Raw genomic sequence first — 26,849 nt, forward strand, 5'->3', positions numbered from 1 at the left:
AAAACACAGCTCCTAGGAGATGTAATACTGTCATTACATTATGAGGAGAGGTCACTACACAGACCAGTTTCAACCTTTTTTGAGGTTTCATCAGTGAGTAGGTAGACCTGGAAGATATCAAAGCTTAGTGAAAAGAACTTGCATGCCTTCACTATACGAATACCAGAAAGGTGTGCTTATATTTTGTAATTAAAATGAAAAGCCAAACGATCCTATCTCCTAGGAGCTGTGTTTTACATTATGAGAGAATATCAAGAATAGTGAGGGAGCTTGCTCCACCTTTGCTTCGAATTGACTTCGCCGATAGTTTTTCGGCATTGAAACTCATAGATCGTAGTTCTCAATCTTGAGTTTCACTTACTGGCTATATATCAGCATAGAATTTTTATCCCTTTGATAAGCCAGTGTGTTTAATTTGTCGTGAGTCAGTGTCAGTATCAAAAGAATACAACATAAATCGACACTATGAGACAAAAAAGCATGCGTGTAATTTCGATCACCTTCAAGGGCAGCTTCGTGTGGACAAAGTGAACCGTCTGCAAATTGATTTAAAATGCCAGCAGAGTACGTTTAAAAGGCAGAGGGAAGAGAGCGAAGCTTGCTTCAAAGTAAGTTATGTAATAGCCGAAAAAAACTGCTAAGAAAATCAAAAGGCCTTCTTGGATGGCGAGTTTGTGAAAGAGTGTCTCATCGCTGATGGGGAAATTCTGTGCCCAAATAATAAGGAAGCATTTAAAAAACCGAGTTTGTCTGGTGTAACTAGCACGACGTGTCGAAGAACCTGCTAGTGACATTGAAGGAACTTGAAAAAAAAAAAAAATGGTCATCCGAATTTACGTCATATTCACTTGCTTTAGATGAGAGCACAACTGGCTATCTTTGTCCGTGGCATTGATCAACAATTCACTGTGACAGAAGAACTGTTAGCACTCGTACCTATGAAGGGAACGACGAAAGGCATTGATATTCTAGAAGCCGCCAAGAAAACGCTCCAGCGTTTCGACCTCAGCTTAACCAACCTCGTGGGTGTGGTAATTGATGGTACACCCTGCTATGGTGGGAAAGAATGAAGGGTTTCGTTATGCTGCTACGGAAAGAATGGGCACTAGAAGGAAAAGATTTCGTCCATTACCACTGTTTAATCCACCAGGAGAATTTGTGCGCGAAAACTATTGGATTTAAGAATGTCATGAAAGTTATTGTGACTGTCGATTGAATCATTATCAATTCCAAGAGTTCTTGACCCAAGAGTGCGAAGCGGATCACGGCGACGTGGTTTATTATAGTGATGTGCATTGCTCCTTAAGTCTTTGACTTAAGGAGCGAAATACAGCAGTTCATGCAAACCAAGGGGAAGCGATTGCGGAATTCAATGATCCGAAGTGGATGACAGACTTTGCCTTTGTGACCGACATCTCGCTGCATATGAATGACCTAAATACGCAGCTACAATCCAGAGATCAACTGGTGCACATTCTGTTTGTGGCCAGCTCAAACTTTGCGAGACACAACTCGCAAAAAAAAGACAACTCATTTTCAGCTTCTCGCTGAGTCCAACTGTTCCTTCTCCTGATGAACACATTACAAAATTAGCAGTGTTGCGAAGTGAGTTCGAAGAGAGATTTAGTGATTTTCGTAACCAAGTCTTCTTTAGATTTATTTTCAATGCCATTCAGTGTCAATGCTGCCGAAATGCCAGGCTCAGTACGAATGGAGCTGCTTGAACTGCAAAACAACTCTTCTTTGAGAGAAAAATTATTCAATGTGCCCTTGCTTACAGTTTACAGACTACATTTCTGAGGACGCATTCCCTAATCTTCGCCGGCATGCTTTGTTAGGAAGCACATATTTATGTGTGCAGCTCTTCTCCAGAATGAAGCATGTGAAGTCCAAGACAAGAACTCAAATTACGGACCAACATCGCGAAAATACTCTGCGCATAGCAATTTCCAACATCGACAAGCTGGTCAAGGATAAACATTGCCAAGTTGCCTATTGACATTGTAAAAAATGAATTTTCTTCATTAATTTCAATTATTGATTGTATTTACTTATCATGAACCCGACTCCTACCTACCCTCTTAAAGCTGAGTTTGTTTATTTTTATAGTATTTTATGTAAAGTATCAAATGCACAGCGGTCCTTGTGAATCTGGAAAGCATCTTGCAATTCTAAATACCGCAGTATAGCTTAGTGACCCGCGGGCTTCATTGAAATTTTTAATGCGGCCTGCATTAAAATGCTGTCCGAAAGGTTCACCTTTGTCTTAGAGAATAGTATCTCTGCTCGCCAACCAGTAGGGAGTGGGATTACATTCAGTTGGGCATGGATGTTTGTAAAAGACTAGGTAATAGATGATTTTCGTTTTGTGTGAGACCACTACCCTGCTTATTTGGAGCTGGAAGTGACTTGTGGGGAAAAGTGAATTTTATATCTGGATGACCTAATCAGTCGCCCACCCACAGTACTAAATGCGCTCGCTTGTAGATAGCAACCCATCGTGAGTAGAATTGCACTTCAACTTACGAATTCAACTGTTTCAGTAATAATAATACTGAACACAATCCGCCCCAAATTCGAAAGCATATTGGAGAAGGGGGGGGGTACATCATTGATAGAATATATATTGGGTTTCAGTACTATATATGTATTTTAATATCGTAGTATAATAAACAAAATTTTAATATTCTTTCTTAGTTTGAGTATCCATCGATTTTATGAATACTAGATTAAAAAAAAAAATGTTGCAACCAAAAAGTACTGAAGTCAGACTCACATAATGGTTTGACGTCAACGGTGTCATTTGTTATGTATTGCAGATTAATTTATGTTCTTCTGTAGTCCAGTTTGGAACTGGATTTTCTGCTTTGCTCTCTCTCTTTTCTTCTTCATCATCTTGATTTATTCATTTATTTATTCATTAATGAATAGGGAATTATACACATTCATATAACAAAAATTCATGGAATTGATTAGATGCGAGTGAGCCGAGTTGCTCTGTTTTGTGCCATATAGTAAATGTCAGATTGTTCATGAGCTCGAGTCTTCAAAAAAGAAGTTTGCTTGTGTATTACCAAAATTTTTTTTCTCTCTCTCTCAAATCAACTAAATGATAATTTAAGGAATATTTTCCTTTATAATTGTGAAGAAATTTGTTGTTCCACTAGAACATGCAGACAATCTTTTTCCACCTACTAAAGGTGGGTGTGAAAACAACAACATTTGGACCGCAATAACTCTTGAATTTATTTTATTTAACTTCGGGAATGTTTTCTTGATGCTCTGAAGTGGGATACTGAGATTTTTTGATAAACTATAAAGTTGCAGTTCGCCAGTTGGTTTATTAGTTTAACATTTTAATAGCATCAATAACTTTTTCATTGAATAGATTGGAAAATTATTTCCATCAAGTTACGAAACTAAATCTAAACTGTATTTGAGACATTTACTTCTAGAAAAGTATACTAATTAGTTAAGCATATATTAATGCCGAGCTTTCTTGGGAAGTAGATAATTATATACTGTAAATGTTACAATTAGGACATGTTACATGCGGAACTACAAAGACTTAAATTATGACCAACTCAGTATAATATTATCTTTGGTAAAATTGGCTGTGCAGGCTTAAAGGTAGTCCGAAAGAATTTTATCGTTATGCCGCAAATAAAAGAAAGAATGAATGTGGAAGAATAACTTTACTGAATGCAGATGGTACTCTAGAAGCTGGTGAGATTGTTTAATTAATGAGTGCTCAATTTTCTAAGACATATCAACCAGGTGTATCTAAGCATGATGCACAGTGCTACTACTACATTGGATGAACAGTTAGAGATGCATGAGAATGATATACGGTGGGTCTGAATTTGTTATATTTAAGGTGACCAGTGGTATACCTTAAATATCTTTGTCCTTGGACCATTGTTGTTCAGTATATACATTAATGATACAGGGAAGGATCTGACAGTAGATGTTCAGTTTTGCTGATGATGCACAGAAATGCAGGACAATCAGAGATGTTATTGATATCCATCACTTACAGAATGATTTGGATAGACTGGAAATGTGGGTAAATAATAACTGCAGTCAATTCCATGTTAGTAGGTATAAAGTTATACACTTGACGTGATGAAATTTCTATATGCTTCAAGAAACAGATGAGGCTAGGTATCTTAGCATTATAGGTGGATGGGAATTTGAAGTTGAGAGGTCACATAGCAAAAACTGCAAATACATTCCCGAGGATAATTGTGATGTTGAAACGAACATTGACATATAAGGGTTCTCTTGGGTTCAGAGAGATAAAGATCCTAGAAAAGGTGTAAAGAAATCCTTATAAGGATTATGAGGACATATTGCAAATATATTGTCTATAGATTGGTTAACAGAAGATGGAGGGGAGGGGATTGATACGATTGAAGTCTATAAATTTCTGAATGGGTGTTATGGAGTACCGTTTGATGAAATTTTTCATGATATGGAAAATGGGAAGCACACGGAGGGAATCCATGGAAGTTAAATTGGTTCGCGATTAACAAATAGGTAAGAGCTAGATTTTTCTCTCACAGAGCAGTAAGCGAGTTGGAACAGTTTGCCTGTTGAAGTGGTGAGTACATCTAATGTGAATGAGTTTAAGAAAAAATATGACTGCTAGCATGAGTGATGTATGGCATCCATTGATTCTATGGAGGTCTCAGATAGTAATCATAACATAAAATTGTAAAACAGCAATTATGTCCGATTTTAAAATTTAGGAAACTTGAACATGTAAATATATATACTTGGATCCATTCCTTGACCAGATGACACTCCAGCAGTATTTTGGGCGGCTTGTTTCTTTCCCCTCCAATGTTTCCTCATTGATCGAATTTTTTCAAGTTAATGATTAAGTGCAGTGGAAATACTTTTAAATTGTGACGCTTATCGACCGCTTGTTAACATTACTTGCTGATAGAACACTTCATCGCTTTGATTCTTTACGTGCTACTTATCCTTATGTTCTACAAATTGCTTTGATATATTTATAAAGATAGATTTCAGATGTAATATATTATGCATATCTACTTACCCCAACACGAGGCCTTTAATCATAAAATAATTAATTGCATTTTTTTAGTGATACCTTTTCAAAGCGAGTTCACGAATATTGAAAAATTGTACATACAGTATATCATAGATTCCTACCTAATTTCTGACAACCCAGTTCAAAAACGGTCAGATCTCCTCTGGAATCCCTGTACGAAAATGCACAAAGAAAAATGTATGGACTGAAATAGATCGTATTAAATTAAGGCTTCAGACTATTGATGTGATGTATCGGTTCCAGGAAAGACCAGTGTGTAAAGTCAGCTTAGGAACTGAAATTTGCTTTTGTTTTGAGATCTAGGTATTATCATAGGTAAGGAGAGGTGAAGGGAGCTTTTTTTTTTTATTTTCGAAAAATGAAACAGGAGACTTTTTTTTTAATGACATTTGAGTTGACCACTTGGTCCTTATCCACACTGAAAAATAGCAGTGTTTGATTGTTTTAGATTTATGGCCGAAGCAGTTATGGCTATGAAGTCGATGTTTTGTCTTAACTGCATGTGTTCTTCTGAGAGGCTTTGACTGTTTTGCGAACTAATAATACTTAGTGGCATTGTGCTTGTTTCTCTCTCTCTCTTCACGTAGCTTCCTCAGTGAGAGGGTGCAGCACCATGTCCGTCAGTTCTCTCTGTTGGTGGCTTTCCTTTTTGTTTCTGCATACCATGTGAACCTGTCCATGATCTTATATCGTCAAGCCATGTCCTTCGTTTTTTTACTTCTTGATCCTTTTCCCATAATTTTTTCCTTCTAAAACTGTAGTATCCTCTGTCCTGCCAATCTCACCCTTCTCTGGATCATTTCCTGATTCATTTCCATAAAGATCTCTGTGTTCTCATTCTCTGTGGGACATTTGTATTTGTCACATGTTCCGTCCATGAGATTTTCAGAGCTCTCCTATATCACGACATTTTAAAGGCCATTATCTGCTGTCTTACTGTCTTCTTGAGTATCCAGTTCTCACTTCCATATGTGAAAACTGGCCACACTAATGTTCTTATCATCTTTTCTTTGTCTCGATACCACAAAACTTCTGAGCAGATCTTCATTTTTCCAGAAGGCATCTTTAGCTATGACTGTTCTTATTTTTATTTCTTTATCTTGCTTTCCATCTGCAGTAAAGTAGGTACCTAAATATTTGTATTCTGTTGTATGTTCAATTTTCATATTATTTATGAATATTTCTGGCTCGGATCTGTTTTCTTTTGAGATTTTCATAATTTTTTTTTTGCATTTATATCTAATCCAAACTCTTTACCTTCAATTAGTAGCTGCAGTAATTTGATTAATTTGTTTCTGGTTTCTGCTATTAGAATGGTATCATCAGCATATCTAAGATTGTTGTATTTTATACTGTTGATACTGATTCACTGTGCTTGTTTAACGTATGACAATGAGTCTATAATATTCAGCAGAAAACTCAACTTCTTCATTTACAAATACAACCAAAGGAAGTGACATGTTAAAATAACAAATGCTAGTTAATTACAAGTATTGTGAAATTGACACGAAATGAAAACAAGTCAAAAGTGGATGGGATAAAAGATCTGAATTACACACGTTATATCTTACCTTGAGTCGTTATCCTGGTCTTTATTCCATTTGTCGAGTTTTCCAACCGAAGTTAATGAAACCCACTAATGGAAGTTATAAAATAACACTGATCCGACAATACAATTCGAATCAGTGTTATTTTTTTTCAGTATTTTCTGGGCTCTAATTAATTATTTTTCATGTTTTCTAGGAAAAAGTAGTTTTGCCTTGGAATTTTAATCCATGTCACTCTTTCTGGGTTTTTCAATTTATCCCTTACATGCGCTTGTTGTCCAACGTTTTTTTAAATTCATAGAGAGACGGAAATTTATATTAAATGTTTCGTTACATTGTATACCTACGAATTGTTCACTTTGATCTGGTCATAAATATAACATTTCCACAGGACGGATTTTGGCGAAATTTGAAATTATGACCAAAGTTTGTTGAGCCATGTCAGTTAAATTATGAAATGGTTCAAAATTAGCGATTACTATTGTTATACCAGTTCAGTGAATTTCTGGCACTGGAGACGATATTTTAGTGCTGTTAAAATACCATCTCCAGTTTTATTTCCAAGGCAAAGTGCAGTCATGTACCAAATTCAAGTTTTTTTTTTTTCTTTTTTTTTGGAGTAAGTCTTGAGAAAACACTTGGGATTTTTATTTCGCATGTTTACAACGTAGAGGGAAAGAAAAGTTTTTGACTTCTTATATTAGACGTCAGGGTTGTTCAACCCGTCGATCGCGGAGCGATTTTTGGTCGATCTCTTGTGTATTCCTCCTTACTACAAATTTAATTAAAACTGAAAACATAATATTTTATTTATCATTATTTTGTATTATGTTTAATTCGCTTTAAGTGTATTGCTATTGTTTATTTATTTTTTGTTAAAATTGTCAAATCAATAATTTTCTTATAAGTCCGTGTAAATTAATTAATTTGGATCAGTGGAAGTCAAACAGCGAGCCGAGTGAATACGATTATAAGCAAAGTGTAAAAACTCGATTGCAGATTAAATATTAAATATTCCAAAGCACATTTGCATCGATTGTTTACTTAGGTTAAGTGCCATGTGAATATTGTAAAAAAATAAACTTTTTGTTTGTCTCGGTATAGTTTGTATTAGATGTTTTTGTAAATAATACTTTTGAAGCTAACTGTATATACTGCTTTAATAAGAATATGTTAGAGTGTTACAAACAAAGGCAATGTTTTTGTCGCCGAAGCTGTACATGGCCGCATTAGAAGAATTGTTATTGAAACTTGTATGTATGAGAAAGGCTTGCAGGCTCTAAGTGTAAACATCTCCGAAGTCAGTCAGAAAGAATTCAAACAACTTTCCGATTGCCGGCAACTTACAATCAAAAGAAAGCGGAGGAGAACAAAAGCCGTGCCGAACTTGAAACTTAAGATGAAAGACTCGCAGCGATTCTTTGGGGGTTGCCAAACTTTATGCGAGGTCTCAGAGAAGGCCTAATAAAAAGGGACTGAAGCAAGCAGAAGGGATTCCGGTTCCAGAATTGCTGTCAGAGAGGTGGGAGCCCGGTCCAGAGAGACGTTGCTTGAGAGAGGAGTTTCACGCTTCCAGAAAGGAGAGAGCCTACTTCTAGGCTGCAGACAAGGTTTCAAATTGCGGAAAGGAAGAGTTCCAATTGCCGGAGAAAAGTTTCCGGGCTAGGTTAATGTCAGACATTCACCACTGTATTGCGTTTTCATTACAATTTGATGAATCAAACCACTTCACTGATATTGCTCGGTTAATGGTATTTATTCGCTTGGTATTTCAAGATTATTCAAGTAAAGAAGAGCTTTTGAAAATTATACCATTATTGGGAAGGACTAGGGGAGAAGACATTTTTTCGGCATTTGATGAATTTGTGAAACAACACAAACTTCCGCTTTTTAAACTTGTGTCTATTGCTACTGATGGTGCTCCTGCAATGATAGATAATAAATCAGTCTTCATTTCATTATGTAAAAACGATGACAAATATCCAGATTTTTTAACGTGCCACTGTATTATTCACCAACAAGTACTGTGTAGTAAAAGATGTTTTGGATATTACATTTAAAATTGTAAATTCTGTTCGAGGAAAAGCCCTGCAACGACGGTTATTTAAATTACAGGCAGATGATGATAGGGAACTTCTGTTGTACAATAATGTTCGCTGGCTCAGCAGAAGTCAATTTTTAGAAAGATTTCTTGTATTAATTAACGATATAAAATATTTTTCTTGATGAAAAAGGAGATATTTATCCACAATTGAGTGATAAAAGATGGTTGTTACACTTATCATTTTTAGTAGATAGTAGATTTCTGTACGAAATTAAGCAATTTAAATTTAGAGTTACAAGGTAGAGATAAAAATTTAATTGACATGTTAAGTTCAATAAAAACTTTCCAACAATACTTACTTTTATTAAAGAAAAATATAAATGACCGCGAATTTAGTCATCTCCCATATTTATTAAACTTTTTTGAACAAAATCAAGAAATGCTTCGCTATGATTTAAAAGAATTTATTCGTGAAATAGAATTAGTTGAGGAAGAAATAAATTCAAGATTTAAAGATTTTAATAAAACTGAAACGATTGCATCTTTTATCAATAATCCATTTCAAGAAAACTTGAACATCACAGAAATTTCAAATAAAATTACTGTTTGATATAAACCAAGCTGAAGTAGAACTTGAGATAATAAACATTCGGAATAGTTTACATTTAAAATCAATAAACAATGAAGTCATTTGGAAGTATGCACAGGAAAACTTCCCAATATTAACCGATATTGCGTGAAAAATTCTGTCGTGTTTCGGATCGATATACTTGTTAGAATCCACTTTTTCAAATATGACTGTCATAAAAAATCAATTAAGAAACCAAATTACAAATGATTGTCTGCGATTGGCCACTTCTTCATATCAACTTGACTATGAAAATATTGCGAGGTCCAAACAATGCCAAATTTCACATTCACTTTTTTTTTTTTTTTTTTTTTGTAAATCAACCAGCATTTCCTGTAACTTGTGAGTTTGTAATCAATCTGTTGTTTTTTCTAACTTTGGTTTTCCAAAATAGAGAAATATTTTATTCCAATATATATATATATATATTTTTTTTTGTATTAAAATATTTGTTGTATTAAAATAATTAAGTGATAAATAAATTTTTAAATACACGAAGTTTTCAGTTGTGTATTTTTTTTTAGTTGTTTATTTGTGCGTAATCAGATATCAGGTTGGGGGAATGTGATCTATATAAGAGAGTAGATCGCCGAATAACTTTTTATAGAAAAGTAGCCCGCGTAGTAAAAAAGGTTTAACGCCACTGCCCTACGTTCACTCCTGTATTTCCAGAGTATTTTGGAAGTAAAGTCTCTGCTGGAAGAAGTGGCATGGTCACAGATGCCATTTTCACATAATAAGACAATACAAATGTCCAATACTATCGGATGGGATTCGAACCCACAGCCTGGTGGCTTTGGAGAGTGGGTGTGTGCTTTGCATTCAGTCAACCAGAAAGACAGCTCGATGCATCCAATCAAAGTGGACGTCAATAAGCAAAGAAGTGCAGTTAATAGATACACACATACGAATTTATTTTAATAACTTGAAAGAGTTTCGTAAATTTTTCAGCTGATGGCGAGTTAGCCGATCTCATACGGAGATAAGTTTTTTTTTTTCCCCCTCGGGGAAACTCGGATTTTTAATCTCGCGTACAGACAAATTGACCTTGAGAACACACTCAATTTACAGACAGAAAAATACTAGTGGTGGTGGTGTTGAACAGTAGATGGTATTTGGTGGATTAAGTATTGGAGAGGAAAGTTGTAGAGTAGTATGCCCTCCCTCGATGAGTCCTTGGAGGTCTCACGTAATAGTAATAATAATGTTATTCACATATAATGTCTATGCTTTTTAGGATTGCTTAAAAACATTTTCCATAGACCTCCACTGTGTGCGTGATGAATTATAAAACTACATATGCCTTAAAAACATTTGTGATGAGAATATTTCTCCCTAGTTACGTTTTCATTTTATGACCAACGTAAAGAATTGTCTAATAATTTTAGTCATTAAATTTCATTAGTATATAAATTAAGCGTACAACAGAAGTAAACAGCCGAAATAGTTTATACTTGCACATGAGCAGGAATTATCCATTATTTTATTTATTTTGCCTTTATTGGCTAGTTTAGTCATTTCTGTATTAAGTGGTAAGATTTTGTTTAATCGCCTTGTACGAGTCTAATGTTCTGTATTTTGCTGACCTCTATTACGGTTGCATTATTTAAAAACAGACTAAAAATTAATAATATATTACATGCAGCTGTAATCACATGATTAACGTAACAACATTGATAATCTTATTGAGCCACCATTACCATCATGTTTACTGATAATCGCGGTAGATCGTTTTTATTCGATTTACGTAAAGCTCAGACAACTAGACCAACAGGTCAGAGTTGCACTAAAGTCATTCTCTTATTTTCTGGGATTTTTATTAATCTCAGTGGAGTTCCAGGACTCAGTCCTGGAACTCCATTGAGATTAATAAAAATATACAACTAACTAGCCGATATACATTTTTTTACCATTTTTTTAACTTTTTTTTATACGATTGACAAAAAAGTATAAAAAAAGTTAAAAAAAATGGTAACCTTCTTATCCTGGCTTCTTGTGTCGATAAGGAAATATAAATATGAAAGAATGTAAAAGTTCATCTGCAGTAAGTGATATTTATATTATAGAAAACAATTGGTTTATTAATATAACACAGCTTACAAAGCTTTTTATTCATAAGTATATTCTTTTTGACTGACAGGAATTCATTTCTTTGCAGGGTCGTCACACAAAGACCGGGCAGTTGGCCGCCATTAAGATCATGGACGTCACGGAGGTAAGCTTTTCTTCCTTCTTAACCGTCACCATCAATCCTTCTTAACTAGCACCTTACTCGGGAAGAATATACTGTACTTATATATGTGCGCGCGCACTGTAACTTTCCTAGAGGAGGGGAAAGAAAGGGAAAAAAATTGGCGATCAGTCAGCTGTCTGTTGTCTGGGCGTCGATAAACCGGCTGCGTTGTCACAGGTTACGTGCGGGATTGTTCTTTTGGAAACAGGGGGATGGCCGGAAAGAGTGGTATAAGTACTGTCACGTGCGTCCGCTGGGTTTCGCCTAACACACAAGTATGCCAATGTAGCTTTGCAGTGTTCTTGTATATTCATACTGGGACATCTGTTCCAACAACACGAAAAGCAAATAGGGCAACTTTCCCCTTCTCTATACGGCACCTCATGATATTGACTCAATCGTGGTTTAATGAAACCTTAACTACTCGTTTTATAAACGCGTAATATCGTTAGCCACTTTTTCGAAAAGGACCAAGAATAATGTAACTGTACGACATTGTCGGGACTCGTTACGAAATTAACGAAACGCTCCACTTCACGTCAGGGTAACAAATGCCCACAACCGGTTCCCTCACGATTGCTGCGTGTCTTTCCACCCTGAAGATAAGCGAAATCAGATGCTAGAACTGTGGCTGACACCGAGGGGTCTATTTGCTACTCGTTTTGTTCTGTTCCTTGCTTGAATGGTTTCTATCCTAATTACCCCCACTGTCTCATCCTTCTTTTGCGCATAGTACATATTCATCGATTATCAGAGAATGAAGGTATCGAAACGTGTAAAAGCAGTATCCATTAATTGGAATGATCTTAAAATGCAGTTCATCGCTACAGTCTTGGAAATGTTCTTTCTATCTCTAGAAAAAAAAAAGTTTTTCTAGCTGGCTCTGAATAAAGAAGTACACGATCAAGACCGAACATATTATTTCATAAACTAATGCCAGTTGAGGATGATGCCGCAAAAAAAATGGATGTTGAGTAGTGGAGTTACATCGATATGCGGATTTTAAGTGGGTTTGGTAACAAAGTAATCAAAAGAGATATTTGCTTAGTGCTTAGTATACAAATTATCCACCGACAATTCGGTCTCGAACAAAATTGTTGCTGACAAACATCAATAAAATGTTCGGAGTAAAGAGCGAAAAATCTGTTTTCAAGTGTTGTAACTTGGAATTTAGCTCGTTCATCAGCGAAATCTCGCATTGCCTTTTTTTCTGGAAAGCCGTTCGATAGTTTCATTTATTTTTATTGCTACTACCATCTTATACTCGGTAATTAGCACCATACGTAGTTTTCACCAGTTCTCAGAATTGAGATGCGTAGGTATCAATATGACAGCGCCATGCAGGTAAAAACAGTGGGACTAACACTTCGAGACTTACATGAATAACACAATGACCCACTGGCCAAAGTACATTGACATTGAAGGTGACTTTGGGGGGAATATGATAATTATAGCCGTTATGGTTTGTCTGGATATTTTCGACCAACCGTCGCATATTCTGCAAATGGCTTAATTGACAATTATTTCCTGCTACTCGAACAAGTCTTTAGTTACTTCGTCGAATTGGAAACGCTGACTTTTATGTGAAGATAGTTTCTTGCTTCGTTAATGCATTCTTCGGATGACAGTTCATTTAGCAATGCTTTATTATTGAATTTACTTGCCTAGAATTTCAGATGTTTTGTAAACATCACGAATAAGCTTTTTTTTTTTTTTTTTATCGCTGGACATGTTTTGCTGCTCTAAGTATATACCAGATGTGTGTAACGCAGTAGCGCACTCAGGATTTAATCTTGGAGTGGGGGCCCGAGTTGAGAATACACACTACGCAACGCATACGACCTATGATCATCTGCAATGATCGCTAATTCATAAGTAGTATGGAAATAGAAGACACGACACAACATAAATTAAAAAAAAAAAGAATATTAATTAGAGAAGGATTTTTGGAAAATTTTCTAGTGTTTTTTTTCCCTTTTTCTTTGGAGGGAATGAGTGGTATAAGTACCCCGTCTGGGTACGCCAATGGTGTAACGTAAAATGTAGAAATGTGAGACGTAGAGTGAGAAGTGTAATTGCATCAACATTACTGTAATAGGTTCCCCTAATTCTCCCATTCGAAATTTAAAAAAAAAAAAAAAAAACGTATAAAATAGAATTCAGCTTTTTTTTAGTAGTTCGATTATTCTGGAATTGTAAGATATCTAACAAGGAGGGCCATGCATTTTTAAGGCGCTGTTCACAAAATGCACAGCGACTTGTAGACGCGTTGCGTGTACACAAGTTATTCCTGTACTCTACCCAGAAGAAAATTCGACATTTGGAATTCTTGCAAATATTTTGTCGAATCAATTGCAACGCTGCTGTGTTTCGAAATTAGATGTACCAATAATCTCATTCCAACTGAATGGGAGGATTTCATAAAATTAGATATTTAAAATGCACATTAGATGTCCGCTCAGAGAAATTTTGGTTTCGATTCGAACATTTGTAGTGCGAAAAAGGGAGAAAACTGGCCTGTGTTTCAGAAACCAATCTTTATACCACATTTCAATTTTAACGGAGTGTTACCATTCGAATTTTGAATAGCCTCTAATACCCGTGAACATATAATGTCATAGGCATATGTTCACGATGACGATGCATACGTTATAGAACAGTAGTTTTCAGTCTTAGGTTCGAGATTAATCGACAAACGATTTTTTCCCAGCTATAATTGGGCTACTTTTTTTTTAACTCATTAACGATATTTGGCATTAGTATCTCTACTAAAACAATCTCAATTCTGTTGTCAACCGGACCACTTTAATGGCAAGAGTGGTCTGATGGAAAACAATTGTTTAGTTATGTACGCCAATGGTGTACATTGAATGGGGTCACTTCAAGAATGCATTTTACGATGGCGATATTTTCTTGTTCAGTTCATTAGTTCAACCTTTTGCGATGCGTCGTCACAGCGCAGGATGTTCGCAGCATTTTCCCCTCCGGTTGGCAAGACCTTGGTTCGAACTTCGTCTGTGACGGGATAAACTTAAGGCTTTTCAGCCAGTCTCGTATGGTAGTTTATCATCCCACAAATCTGCAAGAACAACGCAATACAACACTAAAATGCCAGGTCTCGTGGTTCTTAGCCTGCATTGGGTGTAATTCAGCCCACACCTCAAATCTCGATTCTCGTTTATTTATAGTAGAGTAATTGGTAGATCTGCTTTACAGAAGTTACTCGTCCGTTTTTCTGCTTTTTTACATGAAATTAAATTTATTTTATCCCAGCATAATAACCCGGGCAGCTGGTTACTATTATAAGAGGAAATCAGACGAATTACGGTTTTAATTTTCAATCACAAACTGACTCCCAATTTTGTTGTAATTAATACCATTGACTGTGCACTTCACTCTCTCTACCTTAAGCGAAGTTCACGATACTCTTAAATGGCTTTTGCAGGTTTTCTTATGCAAGAATGAACATTTTGAGGATTCTCGAGAATTAATCTGTCAGGTTTCTTGAATTTACAAGGTACGAGTTAGGGTTTGTCTTCGACCGTAGGCGTCGGAAGACTCCACGTAGGTGTTAATAGGCCAGCAGCGCGTTGTTGTCCGCAGCCTTTAGTAAATGGAGTGGGAGGCTTACCCACGGCGGTTGCTGACGTTTGAAAAGTTCCCTGTCCTTGAACAAATAGCTGCAGTCGGAGATAGTCGTAGTGCGTGTTTGGCTTGCAATTGATCGATAATGCTTTGCCCCGTCACAGGAAGTTGTCTAGGCCACGTAACTCGCAACGCTATTCTCAGATCTTCACCGATTCTCTATTCTTTATCCATTTAAAGTGTACCTCAGCCATAATCTGGCTGAGGTACACTTCTACTTTCACCCACTCCCCGACAGTGTTGTGAATTCTGGTGTAAGCATCTGCCGATTAAGCAACTAAGTAAATAGTGTTCTAATATAAACACTTCATTTTTACACTGCCACTTAGCAAATGTTCATTACGAAGAGTGATTGCGTCAGTATTTTAAAGAATTGTATTAGCTATATTGCATTGCTAGAATAGCTGACCGATTTTGCAAACAAATGCCATGTCATTTAATATTTCTCCCTTCTTTATGACAGGAACAAACAAAAAAAAATCAATCCGCGAATAATAAACTAGGGACTAGTTGTTATTTAGTTGGCATTGATGATGTATTTATCATTTTTCTGCCATCCGAAGCATTCCCCATCATAATAGTTGGGCACATTATTCATGTGCAAGAATTGGCAGTCCTTTAGTGATTCATATACCGTTGAGCAAAATGTAGGCATAAAAAGTGCCAATATGTCGTGTTTGCTTCCTCGACAAGTTTATAGTGCAAACTTTTACCAACTGACAAGCCTCCAAAATGCTGCGCTTCAGCGCACCGACAGACGGCCACTAATAGAACAAATGACATCTCAAGGACAAACTCCGCCTTTGTAGTTATTGTCGGAGCCCATAATTCTCTTTTGTCTCTTTCTACAGAGTTCAACAGACAACTAAATTTGTGCCGACCTTCTGCGCGAATCCCCTTTAATTTCCGATGTGCAAAAACAACTAGTTTTTGTCTAATAAAGAGTCGGCTTCTGAGAAAGGTTTACTTTATTATAACGGAGAGGTGAAGGGCAAAAATCATATCTTATTTTTCGCTACTCTGTCTTTTGTCATACGACAAGCTCTAGCGTATTTAACACGGGAATCAATCTAGAAACTTGTTTCTGGGTGAAAGACAGAGAAGAATGAATGAGATTTTTCTTGATTTCAGAACAGTAGTTGAGGGAAACGAAGATAAACCGAATCAGCGCTATTAAAAGCATATAATTATGGAAAATTTTAGTTTGCTTAAAGGGAGCAAAAAATCAGTATATTTGTGGCATGTTATTTTCAGTATTTTGACTTTTGAGGTGTTCGTAAAGATCACATTAACACATCCTCACCGTTGCATACGTGGTATATCCTTTGACAAATCAGCATTAAAAGTAGAATAATAAAACGGAAGCGATCCGTTTCCTTTCTCTCTCTCCTGACCATCTGCAGTAGGGAAAGGAGATAAGGATAGCCAGCCAATTGGGAAGCTGTTTTTGTAATGTCGGTTCTTTGCGATAGACAAAGTGGATTTTGGCCAACGTGGAAAAACTGCCTTTACTTCTGGTTAAAGAATGTAACTGAAACGGCAGGGGAAGGGAATCGGCCTGCTGTTAGCGTTTCTATTCGTGGGAAAAAAAAGAGAATACGATAATTTATCGCCAGGGCCGCACATATACACAAGCACACGAGGCTCTAGCTGGGGCCCCTGAAAAATTAGGACCAATTTAAGGGCCCCAAAGCGCTCTAGTTTATTGGGAAAAGTGAGTACGGTCCTGTTTATCGCGTGTTAAAGTATTGATTAAAATTTGTCGCATTTGGTACTGATGCACGGTATAAGTCGAAATATTTCATCTGGAATCCTTCAGTGTTCGTTAAGCCTTTTATACTTGGATTAGTAATTGAGTAATGCCGGACATTCCACTTGCGGTACTTTATTGTAAGCTCGTTCTTTGTTCTCGGTGAACGGACGTCATTTCTTCATGCCCTTCGGCTCAATTTACATTTACGATTAAGGCAATTTGGCATTATAAACTTAAAATTGTGTGGTATCATGTAGTCAGGTTGGCCATGTGCTAGATTTTATTAAAAAAAAAGCCGCAGGTGTTCTTGTGATTCGGATTTAAGAATTTGGCCCCCCCCCCCCCCAGCATATTTAGAAACATAGCCTCTGTCTGTTATTATCTGAGTTCATATTAAACATGATATCAGAAATAGAGTCCGTTGCAATTAATATTATATTCACCGCATTACCTGTTATAATGGCGTTAAAAACAAGTGCACTTTAACAACAGTAAATTCCATACGTTGTTTTTATGTAAAATATTAAATAGTATTAAAGTCAATAGTTTCTGAAATATTTTCTTCATTTCCCCCTTAAACTAAATTATACGTAATTGCAGCATGCAGTTTTCTTGTTCATTTTATAAAGTTGGAAAACGTGCATATACGATTCGTATTTGTAATCGTCACGCTAAGAAATATTTGCTTCACCAACATACTAAATCGCGTTCAAGTAGTTTAGACGCATTCATAATACTTAGGCATCACATTTTAAATATTTGTTGTTGTGATCACGCTTTGCATTTTCTTGCATAACATATTGTTTTTAAAACTCTTCATTCAGCTCAGTAAAAATCATGTTTGTATAAATGTTTATTTTTGTATCAACTGCTTGAGCGGCTGACGTATACATCAAAACATCTCTCTTTCTTGTTTTTAGTTTATTTGAAATCGGCATAGAGTATTTTTTAGATTCTGGAATTTCGGATTACACAGTGGGAAATTGTTGACAAATTTACTCAAGCGATATAAATTGTAACTTTGCAATATTCTAATAATGCATCACTCCTTATTAATGTTAAAATAGCAGTTCTGGGACGATGCAGATATTTATGACTGAATTCTCGCTACTGGAAAGCAGATACTTATTTTTTGTAAATTCTTCCAAACTTCAAATTATTTAATATTTTAATTATTAGAGTCGTGTAATTGTTAATCCAGAAATATTGTTTTAACTAATTTGGTAAAAATCACAATGTCCATATTATCATATTGGAAACCAAAAGCATTTTCCTTTTGCGTTACTGCGCAACGACTCATTCATTCCCTGCTATTTTTAGATTGTTGCATCATTCCCTATTCCAGCTGTGCGGTTGATGAAATAGTTTTCTGCAAAGGAGAAAACTAGAGAAAACAAGCGGAGCTGTCACTACACTTTCGTGCCTTGTGATAAAGTCGTATTGGATGACAAGACTAGGGAAGTAACGAACTGATTACGTGTATTATTGACGTTCGCGGTGATCATAGATTGAACAGCTGCATCATTTCTTGATAGGCCTGCTCCAAATATGACCGTGTCTCCATTTCGCTGGGTTGAATTAGCCACTACATTGTTTTATTGGAATGATTGTTTCACAAGTAAAGTGTATGCTTGGGGGGAGGGGGTATCGTTCTATTAGCCACCCATTTTCGTTTACTGATGGATGAATTGTGCAGTTTGTGCATGTTTGCATTAATATACATAACAGTAGTTTTGAAACATGTCCTTACTTTAGAAAGAAAGTTGGTTCTCTCCTCCCCATCATTAGAGATGGGTGGAACTTTATTAGAACTTTTTCCATCAATACATGCAGACTGGTCCATGAATACACATTGCACATCCATAACAGACAAAAAGAATAATAATTGAAACCAGGACTATCCTAGAGAGGTGGGGTAGTATAAGGATGTAACATATCTTATGCAATCTAGTTGACAGGCTTATGTGTTGGAAGTTATTCAGAACTTAACTATTTGGTGTTATATTATAACACCAGACCAAAATAAATTATAAAAAGTTATCAACTAGTTTTTATTTCTCTGGATTTCAAATTGTAACATTTTTCTCTTTGTCCAGCAAAATATAAGCTAGTTAATAGACTTCTTTTTATAAACTTTTGTTTGATGTTGTAATACTGTTGAAATAAGTTATGAATATCTTACACAGCACTATTGTGTTTTGCATTCTTTCTTCTATGGAGTGATTTATGAAAATTTGCACCCCAAATAATTTGAAAACATCAGTTGTTTATTGACTTGGACATAAAATTTAATTTATATGTACATGAAAAATACAGTTCATATATAAAATAAACATTATTGAATAATAATAGCACCCTAAATAATATTTGTGGAACTTAAAATTTCAAGCACATGATTCAATTAAATTGTATTTAAAAGCACATGATTATCCACTAGAGTAGTGGCATGCATGCTCTTGGGGAATATGTGAGGTCTTTTTGAGGAGATTCACAGGAAAATGAAATATTTACAAATTTATAATTTTTCAATAGTTTAGGTGCACAAAGGGTGAATATTTTCTTTATTTCATTAGATGTCATGCAATGCAATTTCTTTTTAGTTAACATTTCCATTCATTCATCTACTTTGGAGAGTAACATTAGGCAAGTGCTGTCAAATTAAAAACAGAAGTAAAAATTTGTAGTGGGAGTGGACAAATTGTGGTAGTGCATCATGCATTTGGCATTTTATCAAGGGATCTTTAAAATAAATTTGATTTTTTTTCCCCTGGGTGTTTTTTGTTTCTGAAGTAGCGAGATGTACATTTAGATATGAGTGATTTCTGTCATTCTTGAAGTTTAGACTATTTCTTGTAATTTTTCTTAGTAGACTGCCTGAAAAACATAGTTAAACTTAAAAATATATACCAACTTATGCTGAAATTTTGTCAAATCTAGAATTCATTTGGCTCATCCATTATCAATTCTAGGTGAAAAAGTAACAAATTACAAGTAATCAGTGTTATTAATTCAATGGATAAGTGAGAAAAATGGCAGTGCAATTCATGAAAAGAATAAAAATGCTAAAAGAGTGAGGAGAATGTGCAAGAAATAGGATTGAATGTGTGAAGTAAATGAAATCAGAGAGGATTTCAGGAAGAGACTGAGGGAAAGTGATAGTATAAAAAAAATTAACATGAGGAGTGAGGTCAGGAAAAGATTGAAAAGTGACATAAGGGAAGGTATACTGTATGGTGACTCTTGTGAAGGATGTGGGATTAAGTTAGTATTAAGTGTATGCATGGGGAATATTGCAAAGTTAAGAATTAAAAAATGCAGGAAATTGTGTTGATGGATTCAAATGAATTAATAAGCAATATAAATGCCATGTGGTATTTGGAAGTAGTAAGGCAGAATGGTAAAACAGATTTACAATAATGCAACTTCTGTAATTAAATTATATAAAAACAGTGAAAAGTTCCCAATACAAAAAGGCATCTGGCAAGGCACCACCATATCTCCCAAATTATTTACAGCTGCACTAGAGGAAGATTTTAGAAGCCTTGATTGGGAAACAAAAGGAATAAACATAAATGGAGAAAGGCTGCATCATCTGAAATTTGCAGATGATATTGTCCTAATAGCAGATAATCTTGACGATCTGGAAGAAAGGTTAAATGAAGCCTCCAGAGTAATTGTATTAAAAATAAATAGAGAAAAAATAAAAAATAAAGATGAATAAACATATTAACCATAGAACTGTCAAAGTTGAAAACCATGAAATAGAACAAGTTACTTCATATGTATATTTGGGCCAATTGTTATCCTTTGAGGAGTGCCAAAGAAAAGAGATTGAACGAAGAATTCAACTTAGATGGATGGCTTATGGGAAAATGAGAGACATATTCAGAAGTGACATTCCTATGAGTCTAAAAAAAGGAAAGCTTTTGACCAGTGCATACGTCCTGTCCTAACATATGGAGAAGAAACATGGATTTTAACAGAAGCCCTAAACAAAAAGCTGAGAAACAACACAACATCGCATGGAGGGAAGTATGCTAAAAATAACATTAAGAGATAGGAAAACAAATATCTGGATAAGATCTCAAACAGGTGTCATGGATATTGTAAAATACATTAAACAGGCTAAGTGGAGATGGACTAGAAAAACAACAGAATGGAGACCAATGGATGGAGGAAGACAAAGAGAAAGACCGAGAAGAAGGTGGAGGGATGAACTGGAACAAATTGCAGGAGTGTGATGGATGGGAGAGGCAGAAAACCGAGTGAGCTGGAAAATCATGGGGGAGACCTTCGTCCAGCAGTGGACAGAACCAAAAGGTTGAAGAAGAAGAAGGCAGAATGGAAGTCTATCGCCTGGCTGTGATCATAAGCTTGGGATGTGAGCAGCAATTGTGAACAGTGTTGAATGTTAGAATGTGTGGGAGAGATTTCAGAAGGAACTGAACACTGATGGATTGTATTTGAGTGAGAGGAATAGTGAGGATTGAAGAGATCATGGATAGGGGGATGTGAGAGTGTCTTCACTCAGGGAAATGGTATCAGTGTAAGTGATCAGAATGTCATGGGGAAGGGGAGAGAAAACCCAGCTATGTATAAGAGCACAACTTTTTTGTGCTCTTATACATAGCTATTATACAAAGTTCCGATGGCAAAGCATTGCCTTTGACATTCTAGAAACTTTAGGTAAAACAGTAAATACAATCAATTCCCATAGGGTTATTTACATTCATCTTTAACATAAAATACATAGAGACAAACAAGGTTATTTTTGTAACAGTTCTCATGAGACTTGACCTCTGTAAAAATCAATGTAAAGCACTTTGGTATTTCTAAGCTACATCGAGTTTTACATAGCCCTTGAACTTCAACTTCATGTCTACTAAAACTCCAAGGTCCCTTGCCTGATAAGTTTCTTCTATTGTAATCCCATCAATATTATAATATTACGACATTGGATATCTAATCACACCAAAGTGCATGCATACATTTACTAACATTGAACTATTATTATTATTACTACTATCCAAGACCTCATGGAGTCAAAGACTCATCTGGAAGGTCCTTTTATCACACACACGGCTCATCATACCATGCTTTGAACACATTCAAACTCCCTGCAGACACCACCTTTTCAGGCAAAGGATTCCAATCATTTACAACTCTGCATGAAAAAAAACCTGCCTCTCACTCCCCTACTCACACCTTCTTTATACAGTTTCCAGGAATGACCTCTGGTTCTCTCCCAATCTCCCACTATTTTCTGTAGAACTTCTCCAGCATTGATCCTATAACAACCCCTTACCAACTTGTAGGTCTCTATCATATCTCCCCTCTTCCTTCTGTCCACCAACTCTGCAAATTGCATTTCCTCAATCTTTCCTCATACTTGACATTCCAGAGGTCAGAAACTACCTTAGTCAGTCGCCTTTGGACCCTTTCCAACATCTCCTCATCCTTCTGAAAAACTGATAGCCATTTTCATATGCCCACTATTCCAGCCTATTCAAATCATTTTGCAAGTAAGTACTGCATATCAGCTGCACTCCTGATTACCTTAGCTATCTTAGCATCATCAGCAAGTAGCTGTATGTTGCATGTCAAATTCTTCCAATGTCATTAATTTACAGAATGAACAATGGACCAAGGACTGATCCTTATGGCACACCACTGGTTATCCCTTAAATCTTGCAGACTTATACCCACCACATACCACTTTTTGATATCTGTCAGTCAGATATCCCTTTATCCATGTCATTGTTTTGATCCACTCCCATTTTCTCCAGTTTTTGCAACAATATTCTGTCCAAAGTCTTAGTAAAATCCAAAAGCATCATCATTATAGAATGTGAGCAAGTTGCTCAAATATGGCCTTCCCTTTGTGAACCCATTCATTGCAAATTATAGTTTCTCTGTCAACCCATTTCTGTATGTGAGCCCTAACTAACTTTTCAAAATTCTTCACCACCACTCCAGCGATACTGATAAGTTGATAGTTGGATACATCATTCTTTATGACTGTAGTGGGATTGCTGTACATTCTTTCCACTCCTGTGGAATCTTCCCTGTTCTGAGACTCAAATTATATAGCCTGGTGAAAGGAATAGCCAGTTAGCTGATATATCATCAGTCCTTATTGCCAAACTCTTATTCAGTTTGTGCAACAGCTCTAATAACTCCTCCTCATACACCTGAGTTTTTTCATACAGTAAAGAGGTAGCAGTAAGCTGAACGTCGCATACACCATGTTAATAGCTTTTAGCAAAATAGCCACTCATTAGTTGAACCATCTCTTCTGCATCAGTTACCTGCATACCATCTGCATTGAGTAGAGCTATTCTTTCATATTTTTTTCTTTCCTTTACTTACAGTATAAGATAGAATTCTTTTAGGTTGTCTTTTCATACCCAGCTTTAGCTTTCTATACAATAGTTGTGATTCTTCTGGATTGCTGTTTATAATTTTCATAACTGACATAATTTTTCATAATTTTCATCCTTATGCACATGGTGGTCTTTCCACATCATCTTTTTCTTACGACTCTCTTGATTAATTAGATTATATATCCATTTCATTCCTACCTTATTTATTCTTTGAGCTCTAGGGAAATATATTCTGATATTGCATTATTTATCTATTTTTTATCCACTCTTGATGTTCTTCCTATCTAACAACTGATACCTTTACATAGAACTTAGCTTACTTCCCAGATGGTTCATAATTTCCTGCTTTGTAGTTTAGCGTATGACATTTTCTGAATTGAAAACATTCATAAATTGAGCCACTTCTCAAGTGAATACTACATTATCTCTGTCACCAGCTGGGGGCAGAATAGTTACATCTTTAACTAAAATCCCCTCTGACACTATATTGAGATCTAACATTCTTCGACTTCAAGTTCTGTCGCATGCTACTTGAGAAAACCATCTCACAATAGCTGAATAAATTCAGTTTCATTCTTCTTATGAGATTTCACAGCTATCCAGCCAATGTTTGGATGACTAAAGTCCCTTGTTATGATCACCCATCTTCAACACTGACAACTGATCCATTAGGTCTGTAACAAGTCAACTATGTATTTGATCTTGTTAGACTCAACCAAATGGCTTTGAAAACTCACTGCTATAGTTACTAGTATTGTAATCATAGGTATTAACTCTACTGGATTCAAATCATCTGATATCATTAGCATCACCCCCCCCTCTTCTCCTACCCTGTCTGTCCTTCCTAAAAATACTATAATCTTTATACTCAATCAGTGGCAGCCAGTGAAAATTTTAAGTGGGGGTGCTGCATATACAAAATAAGATAAATAATTCATTTTTTCCTAATTAGTAACCAATTTATTAATAAATAAATTTATATATTAAAAAATTGCTTTATTAAAAATATTTCACCCTCACCATGAACACACACACCAATAATAAAAGTTTTGTATCTCACAGAAATAATGTGCGCGAGCATACAATTTATCTGTAGCGACACTGCTCATTGTTACATACAGTGACAAGTGCAAACAAATATCGGCGAGTCTAGCTGCAATTGCCGAACACAATAATTCCGACACTGCGTTAGATTGCAGTGTATTTGTTTCGTGTAACAATAATTTAAAAAATATAATTATTTTCATATTTTCAACAGTGACACTCATCATAATTCAGCCTTGTATCTGTAATAAACATGTTATTTTAACGGAATAAAATAAGATTTATCAAAAATATTTCGCCCTCACCACGAACAAGCACCAATAATAAAAGTTTCATATCTCACAGAAATAACGCTCGCAAGCATGCAATTTATCTGTAGTGACACTGCTCAACGAGCAGTGTCGGATTCACTTGTTGCATGCAGTGGCAAGTGCAAACGAATATTGGCGAGTCTAGCTGCAATTGGCCGAACTTGATAATTCCGACACTGCGTTAGATCGCAGTGCATTTGCTTCATAATCTAAAGCGTTAATTGAACAATTCCAATTATTAATTATTCAATCAATGTCAAAACATAAGCTGTAACCTTTAACATGTTATATTGCATTTATATAATGTTGTAAGCATTGTTATTATTTATAAACACAAACAAAATTTAATTTTTTCGTTTTTTCCTTTAACATGTTATATTGCATTTATATAATGTTGTAAGCATTGTTATTATTTATAAACAAACAAAATTTAATTTTTTCGTTTTTTCCTTCGGTGTCGCAGTGTGCGACACTGCAGCACCTCTGTAGTACAAGCCACCACTGTATTCAGTACAAGTTAGCATGTCTGCTTCTGGTAGCCAGGTTTCACTAATGCCTACAGTATGAGGTCCCAACATATTGAGCAAGGCAACAAAGTCTAACCCTTTGTTTCTGATACTCCTAGCATTTGTGTACATTCCAGACTTCATAAATTTACATCTTAATGCATTGAATTGGCAGCAGTTATTCCTTTACCCAAATTCCCAGTTTATTTAGATCATCATACAGGATCTCTACTATTCCCTTTATCGACTATTGCTCTCTCCTCAGTTTAAGGGCCGAATGTCCAGTTTGCTTTTCATCAGCAAACTGGACATTTTCCCCAGTATGCTTTGAACAGCAGTGGCTCAAATGCAGAGCCTTGTGGCACACAACTGCTCACCTGTCTTCTCTTTGATTTAACTCCACCTATCCTACTGTCTATCAGCCACCCTCTTATCCACTGTTGACAGTTTTTTGTCCATTCCAACCCCCCCCCCCCCCAGCACTAATATGCTAGAGGTCGCACAGTTTTGCAGTTTCCTTTTGTGTACTGGAATTATTTTTCCCTCTTAAAACCTGTATGATTTAACAACTACAACAATTTTCCAACCTACTGTAACTTTTTTTTTTTTAAGATTGATAGCCAGTCTATCTCCAACCTTGGCCATCATTGAGAGCAGGCCCAAAACTGTCAGTGACCCAAAGACATGTAGGAAGGAGAGCACAGCAGAGGCAATTGCTGCTTTCTCATGGTCTCTAGCACTATATATCATATGAAATCAAGTTCTGTGGTCAGTTATCTTGTAAAGTGGTTAAGATCCCAAGTTTACAGGAGGGAAACATCTATTTGCCTGTACTAGTGATAGGCTTAGCCTGGGAACCATCTGGGGGGGGGGGGGGAATGAAAAAGTTTCTATTTGGACGAATCAAACTTATAACGATCTTTCTTCTGCTGTAGAAGCAGAGTCCATCTCCATAGGTTCCCAATTGAACAAGTTATATTAAATCGCTTATTTTAATCATAAATGGTGAATGTTACTTATTAATAACTCATTGAAAATCAGCAATAAAAACATGGTGCACATTGTACGCATTAATTTTTAGTTTGTATTGTATGTTAAGTGGACATCTCATACTGATGTGGCAATAGTTTTCCTACTGAAAACTACTTCTTCTTTTTTTTTTTTCTCTGAAGTAGGCAAACTGTGACTGGATAACAAATACATTTACAATAATTTTTCTTTTATGTTTTCAGATTAATATTTAATTTTATTTCCTGATGAAGTACGCTATTGGAAATTAGCATTACCATTAACGTTACTGACAGGATGGGTGAAGCACTAGTGCTTTTCATATTCCCCTTTATCTGTAATAAGAGTTGTTTGGGAATGGAGATTTTTGAGCAGTTAAGATTGCCCTCTGGGGACAGTTCTGTTAGCTATGATCAGTTGACAGAAGAATAGCCTTCGGTCTTTTGTGTTTGTAGTAATCAGTTTCATTGTAATTGACAGCTTGTATGATCAGTGGGTTCGAATGTGAACTTGACTTCACGAAGTTTTCTGCAAGATCACGAAGAAGGGAGATGTATGGAATGCCGATTTCTCAGTGAATCTGTGAATTTCTGATGAACCACGGTGCATCCAGGATCATCCCAAAGCATTTATTTTGGATTCTCTGCAATTTTTAAATGTTTGATCT

General features: G+C 35.9%; 1 protein-coding gene across 5 annotated transcripts in view; it reads left to right on the forward strand.

Moving 5' to 3' along the window:
• Positions 1–26,849, forward strand: part of msn (serine/threonine-protein kinase msn) — a 566,215-nt gene that overhangs the window by 108,711 nt on the left and 430,655 nt on the right. For all 5 annotated transcript variants that reach the window (XM_090413541.1, XM_090413543.1, XM_090413544.1 and 2 more), the window contains exon 3: positions 11,458–11,514. In XM_090413541.1, coding sequence (XP_090269667.1) covers positions 11,458–11,514 — 57 coding nt within the window. The remainder of the gene's footprint in view (positions 1–11,457; positions 11,515–26,849) is intronic.

The sequence above is a fragment of the Typopeltis vanoorti genome, chromosome 24 (genome assembly GCF_054136105.1).
Source record: "Typopeltis vanoorti isolate ZY-2024b chromosome 24, IOZ_Tvanoo_1.0, whole genome shotgun sequence".
NCBI classification, from domain to species: Eukaryota; Metazoa; Arthropoda; class Arachnida; order Uropygi; family Thelyphonidae; genus Typopeltis; species Typopeltis vanoorti.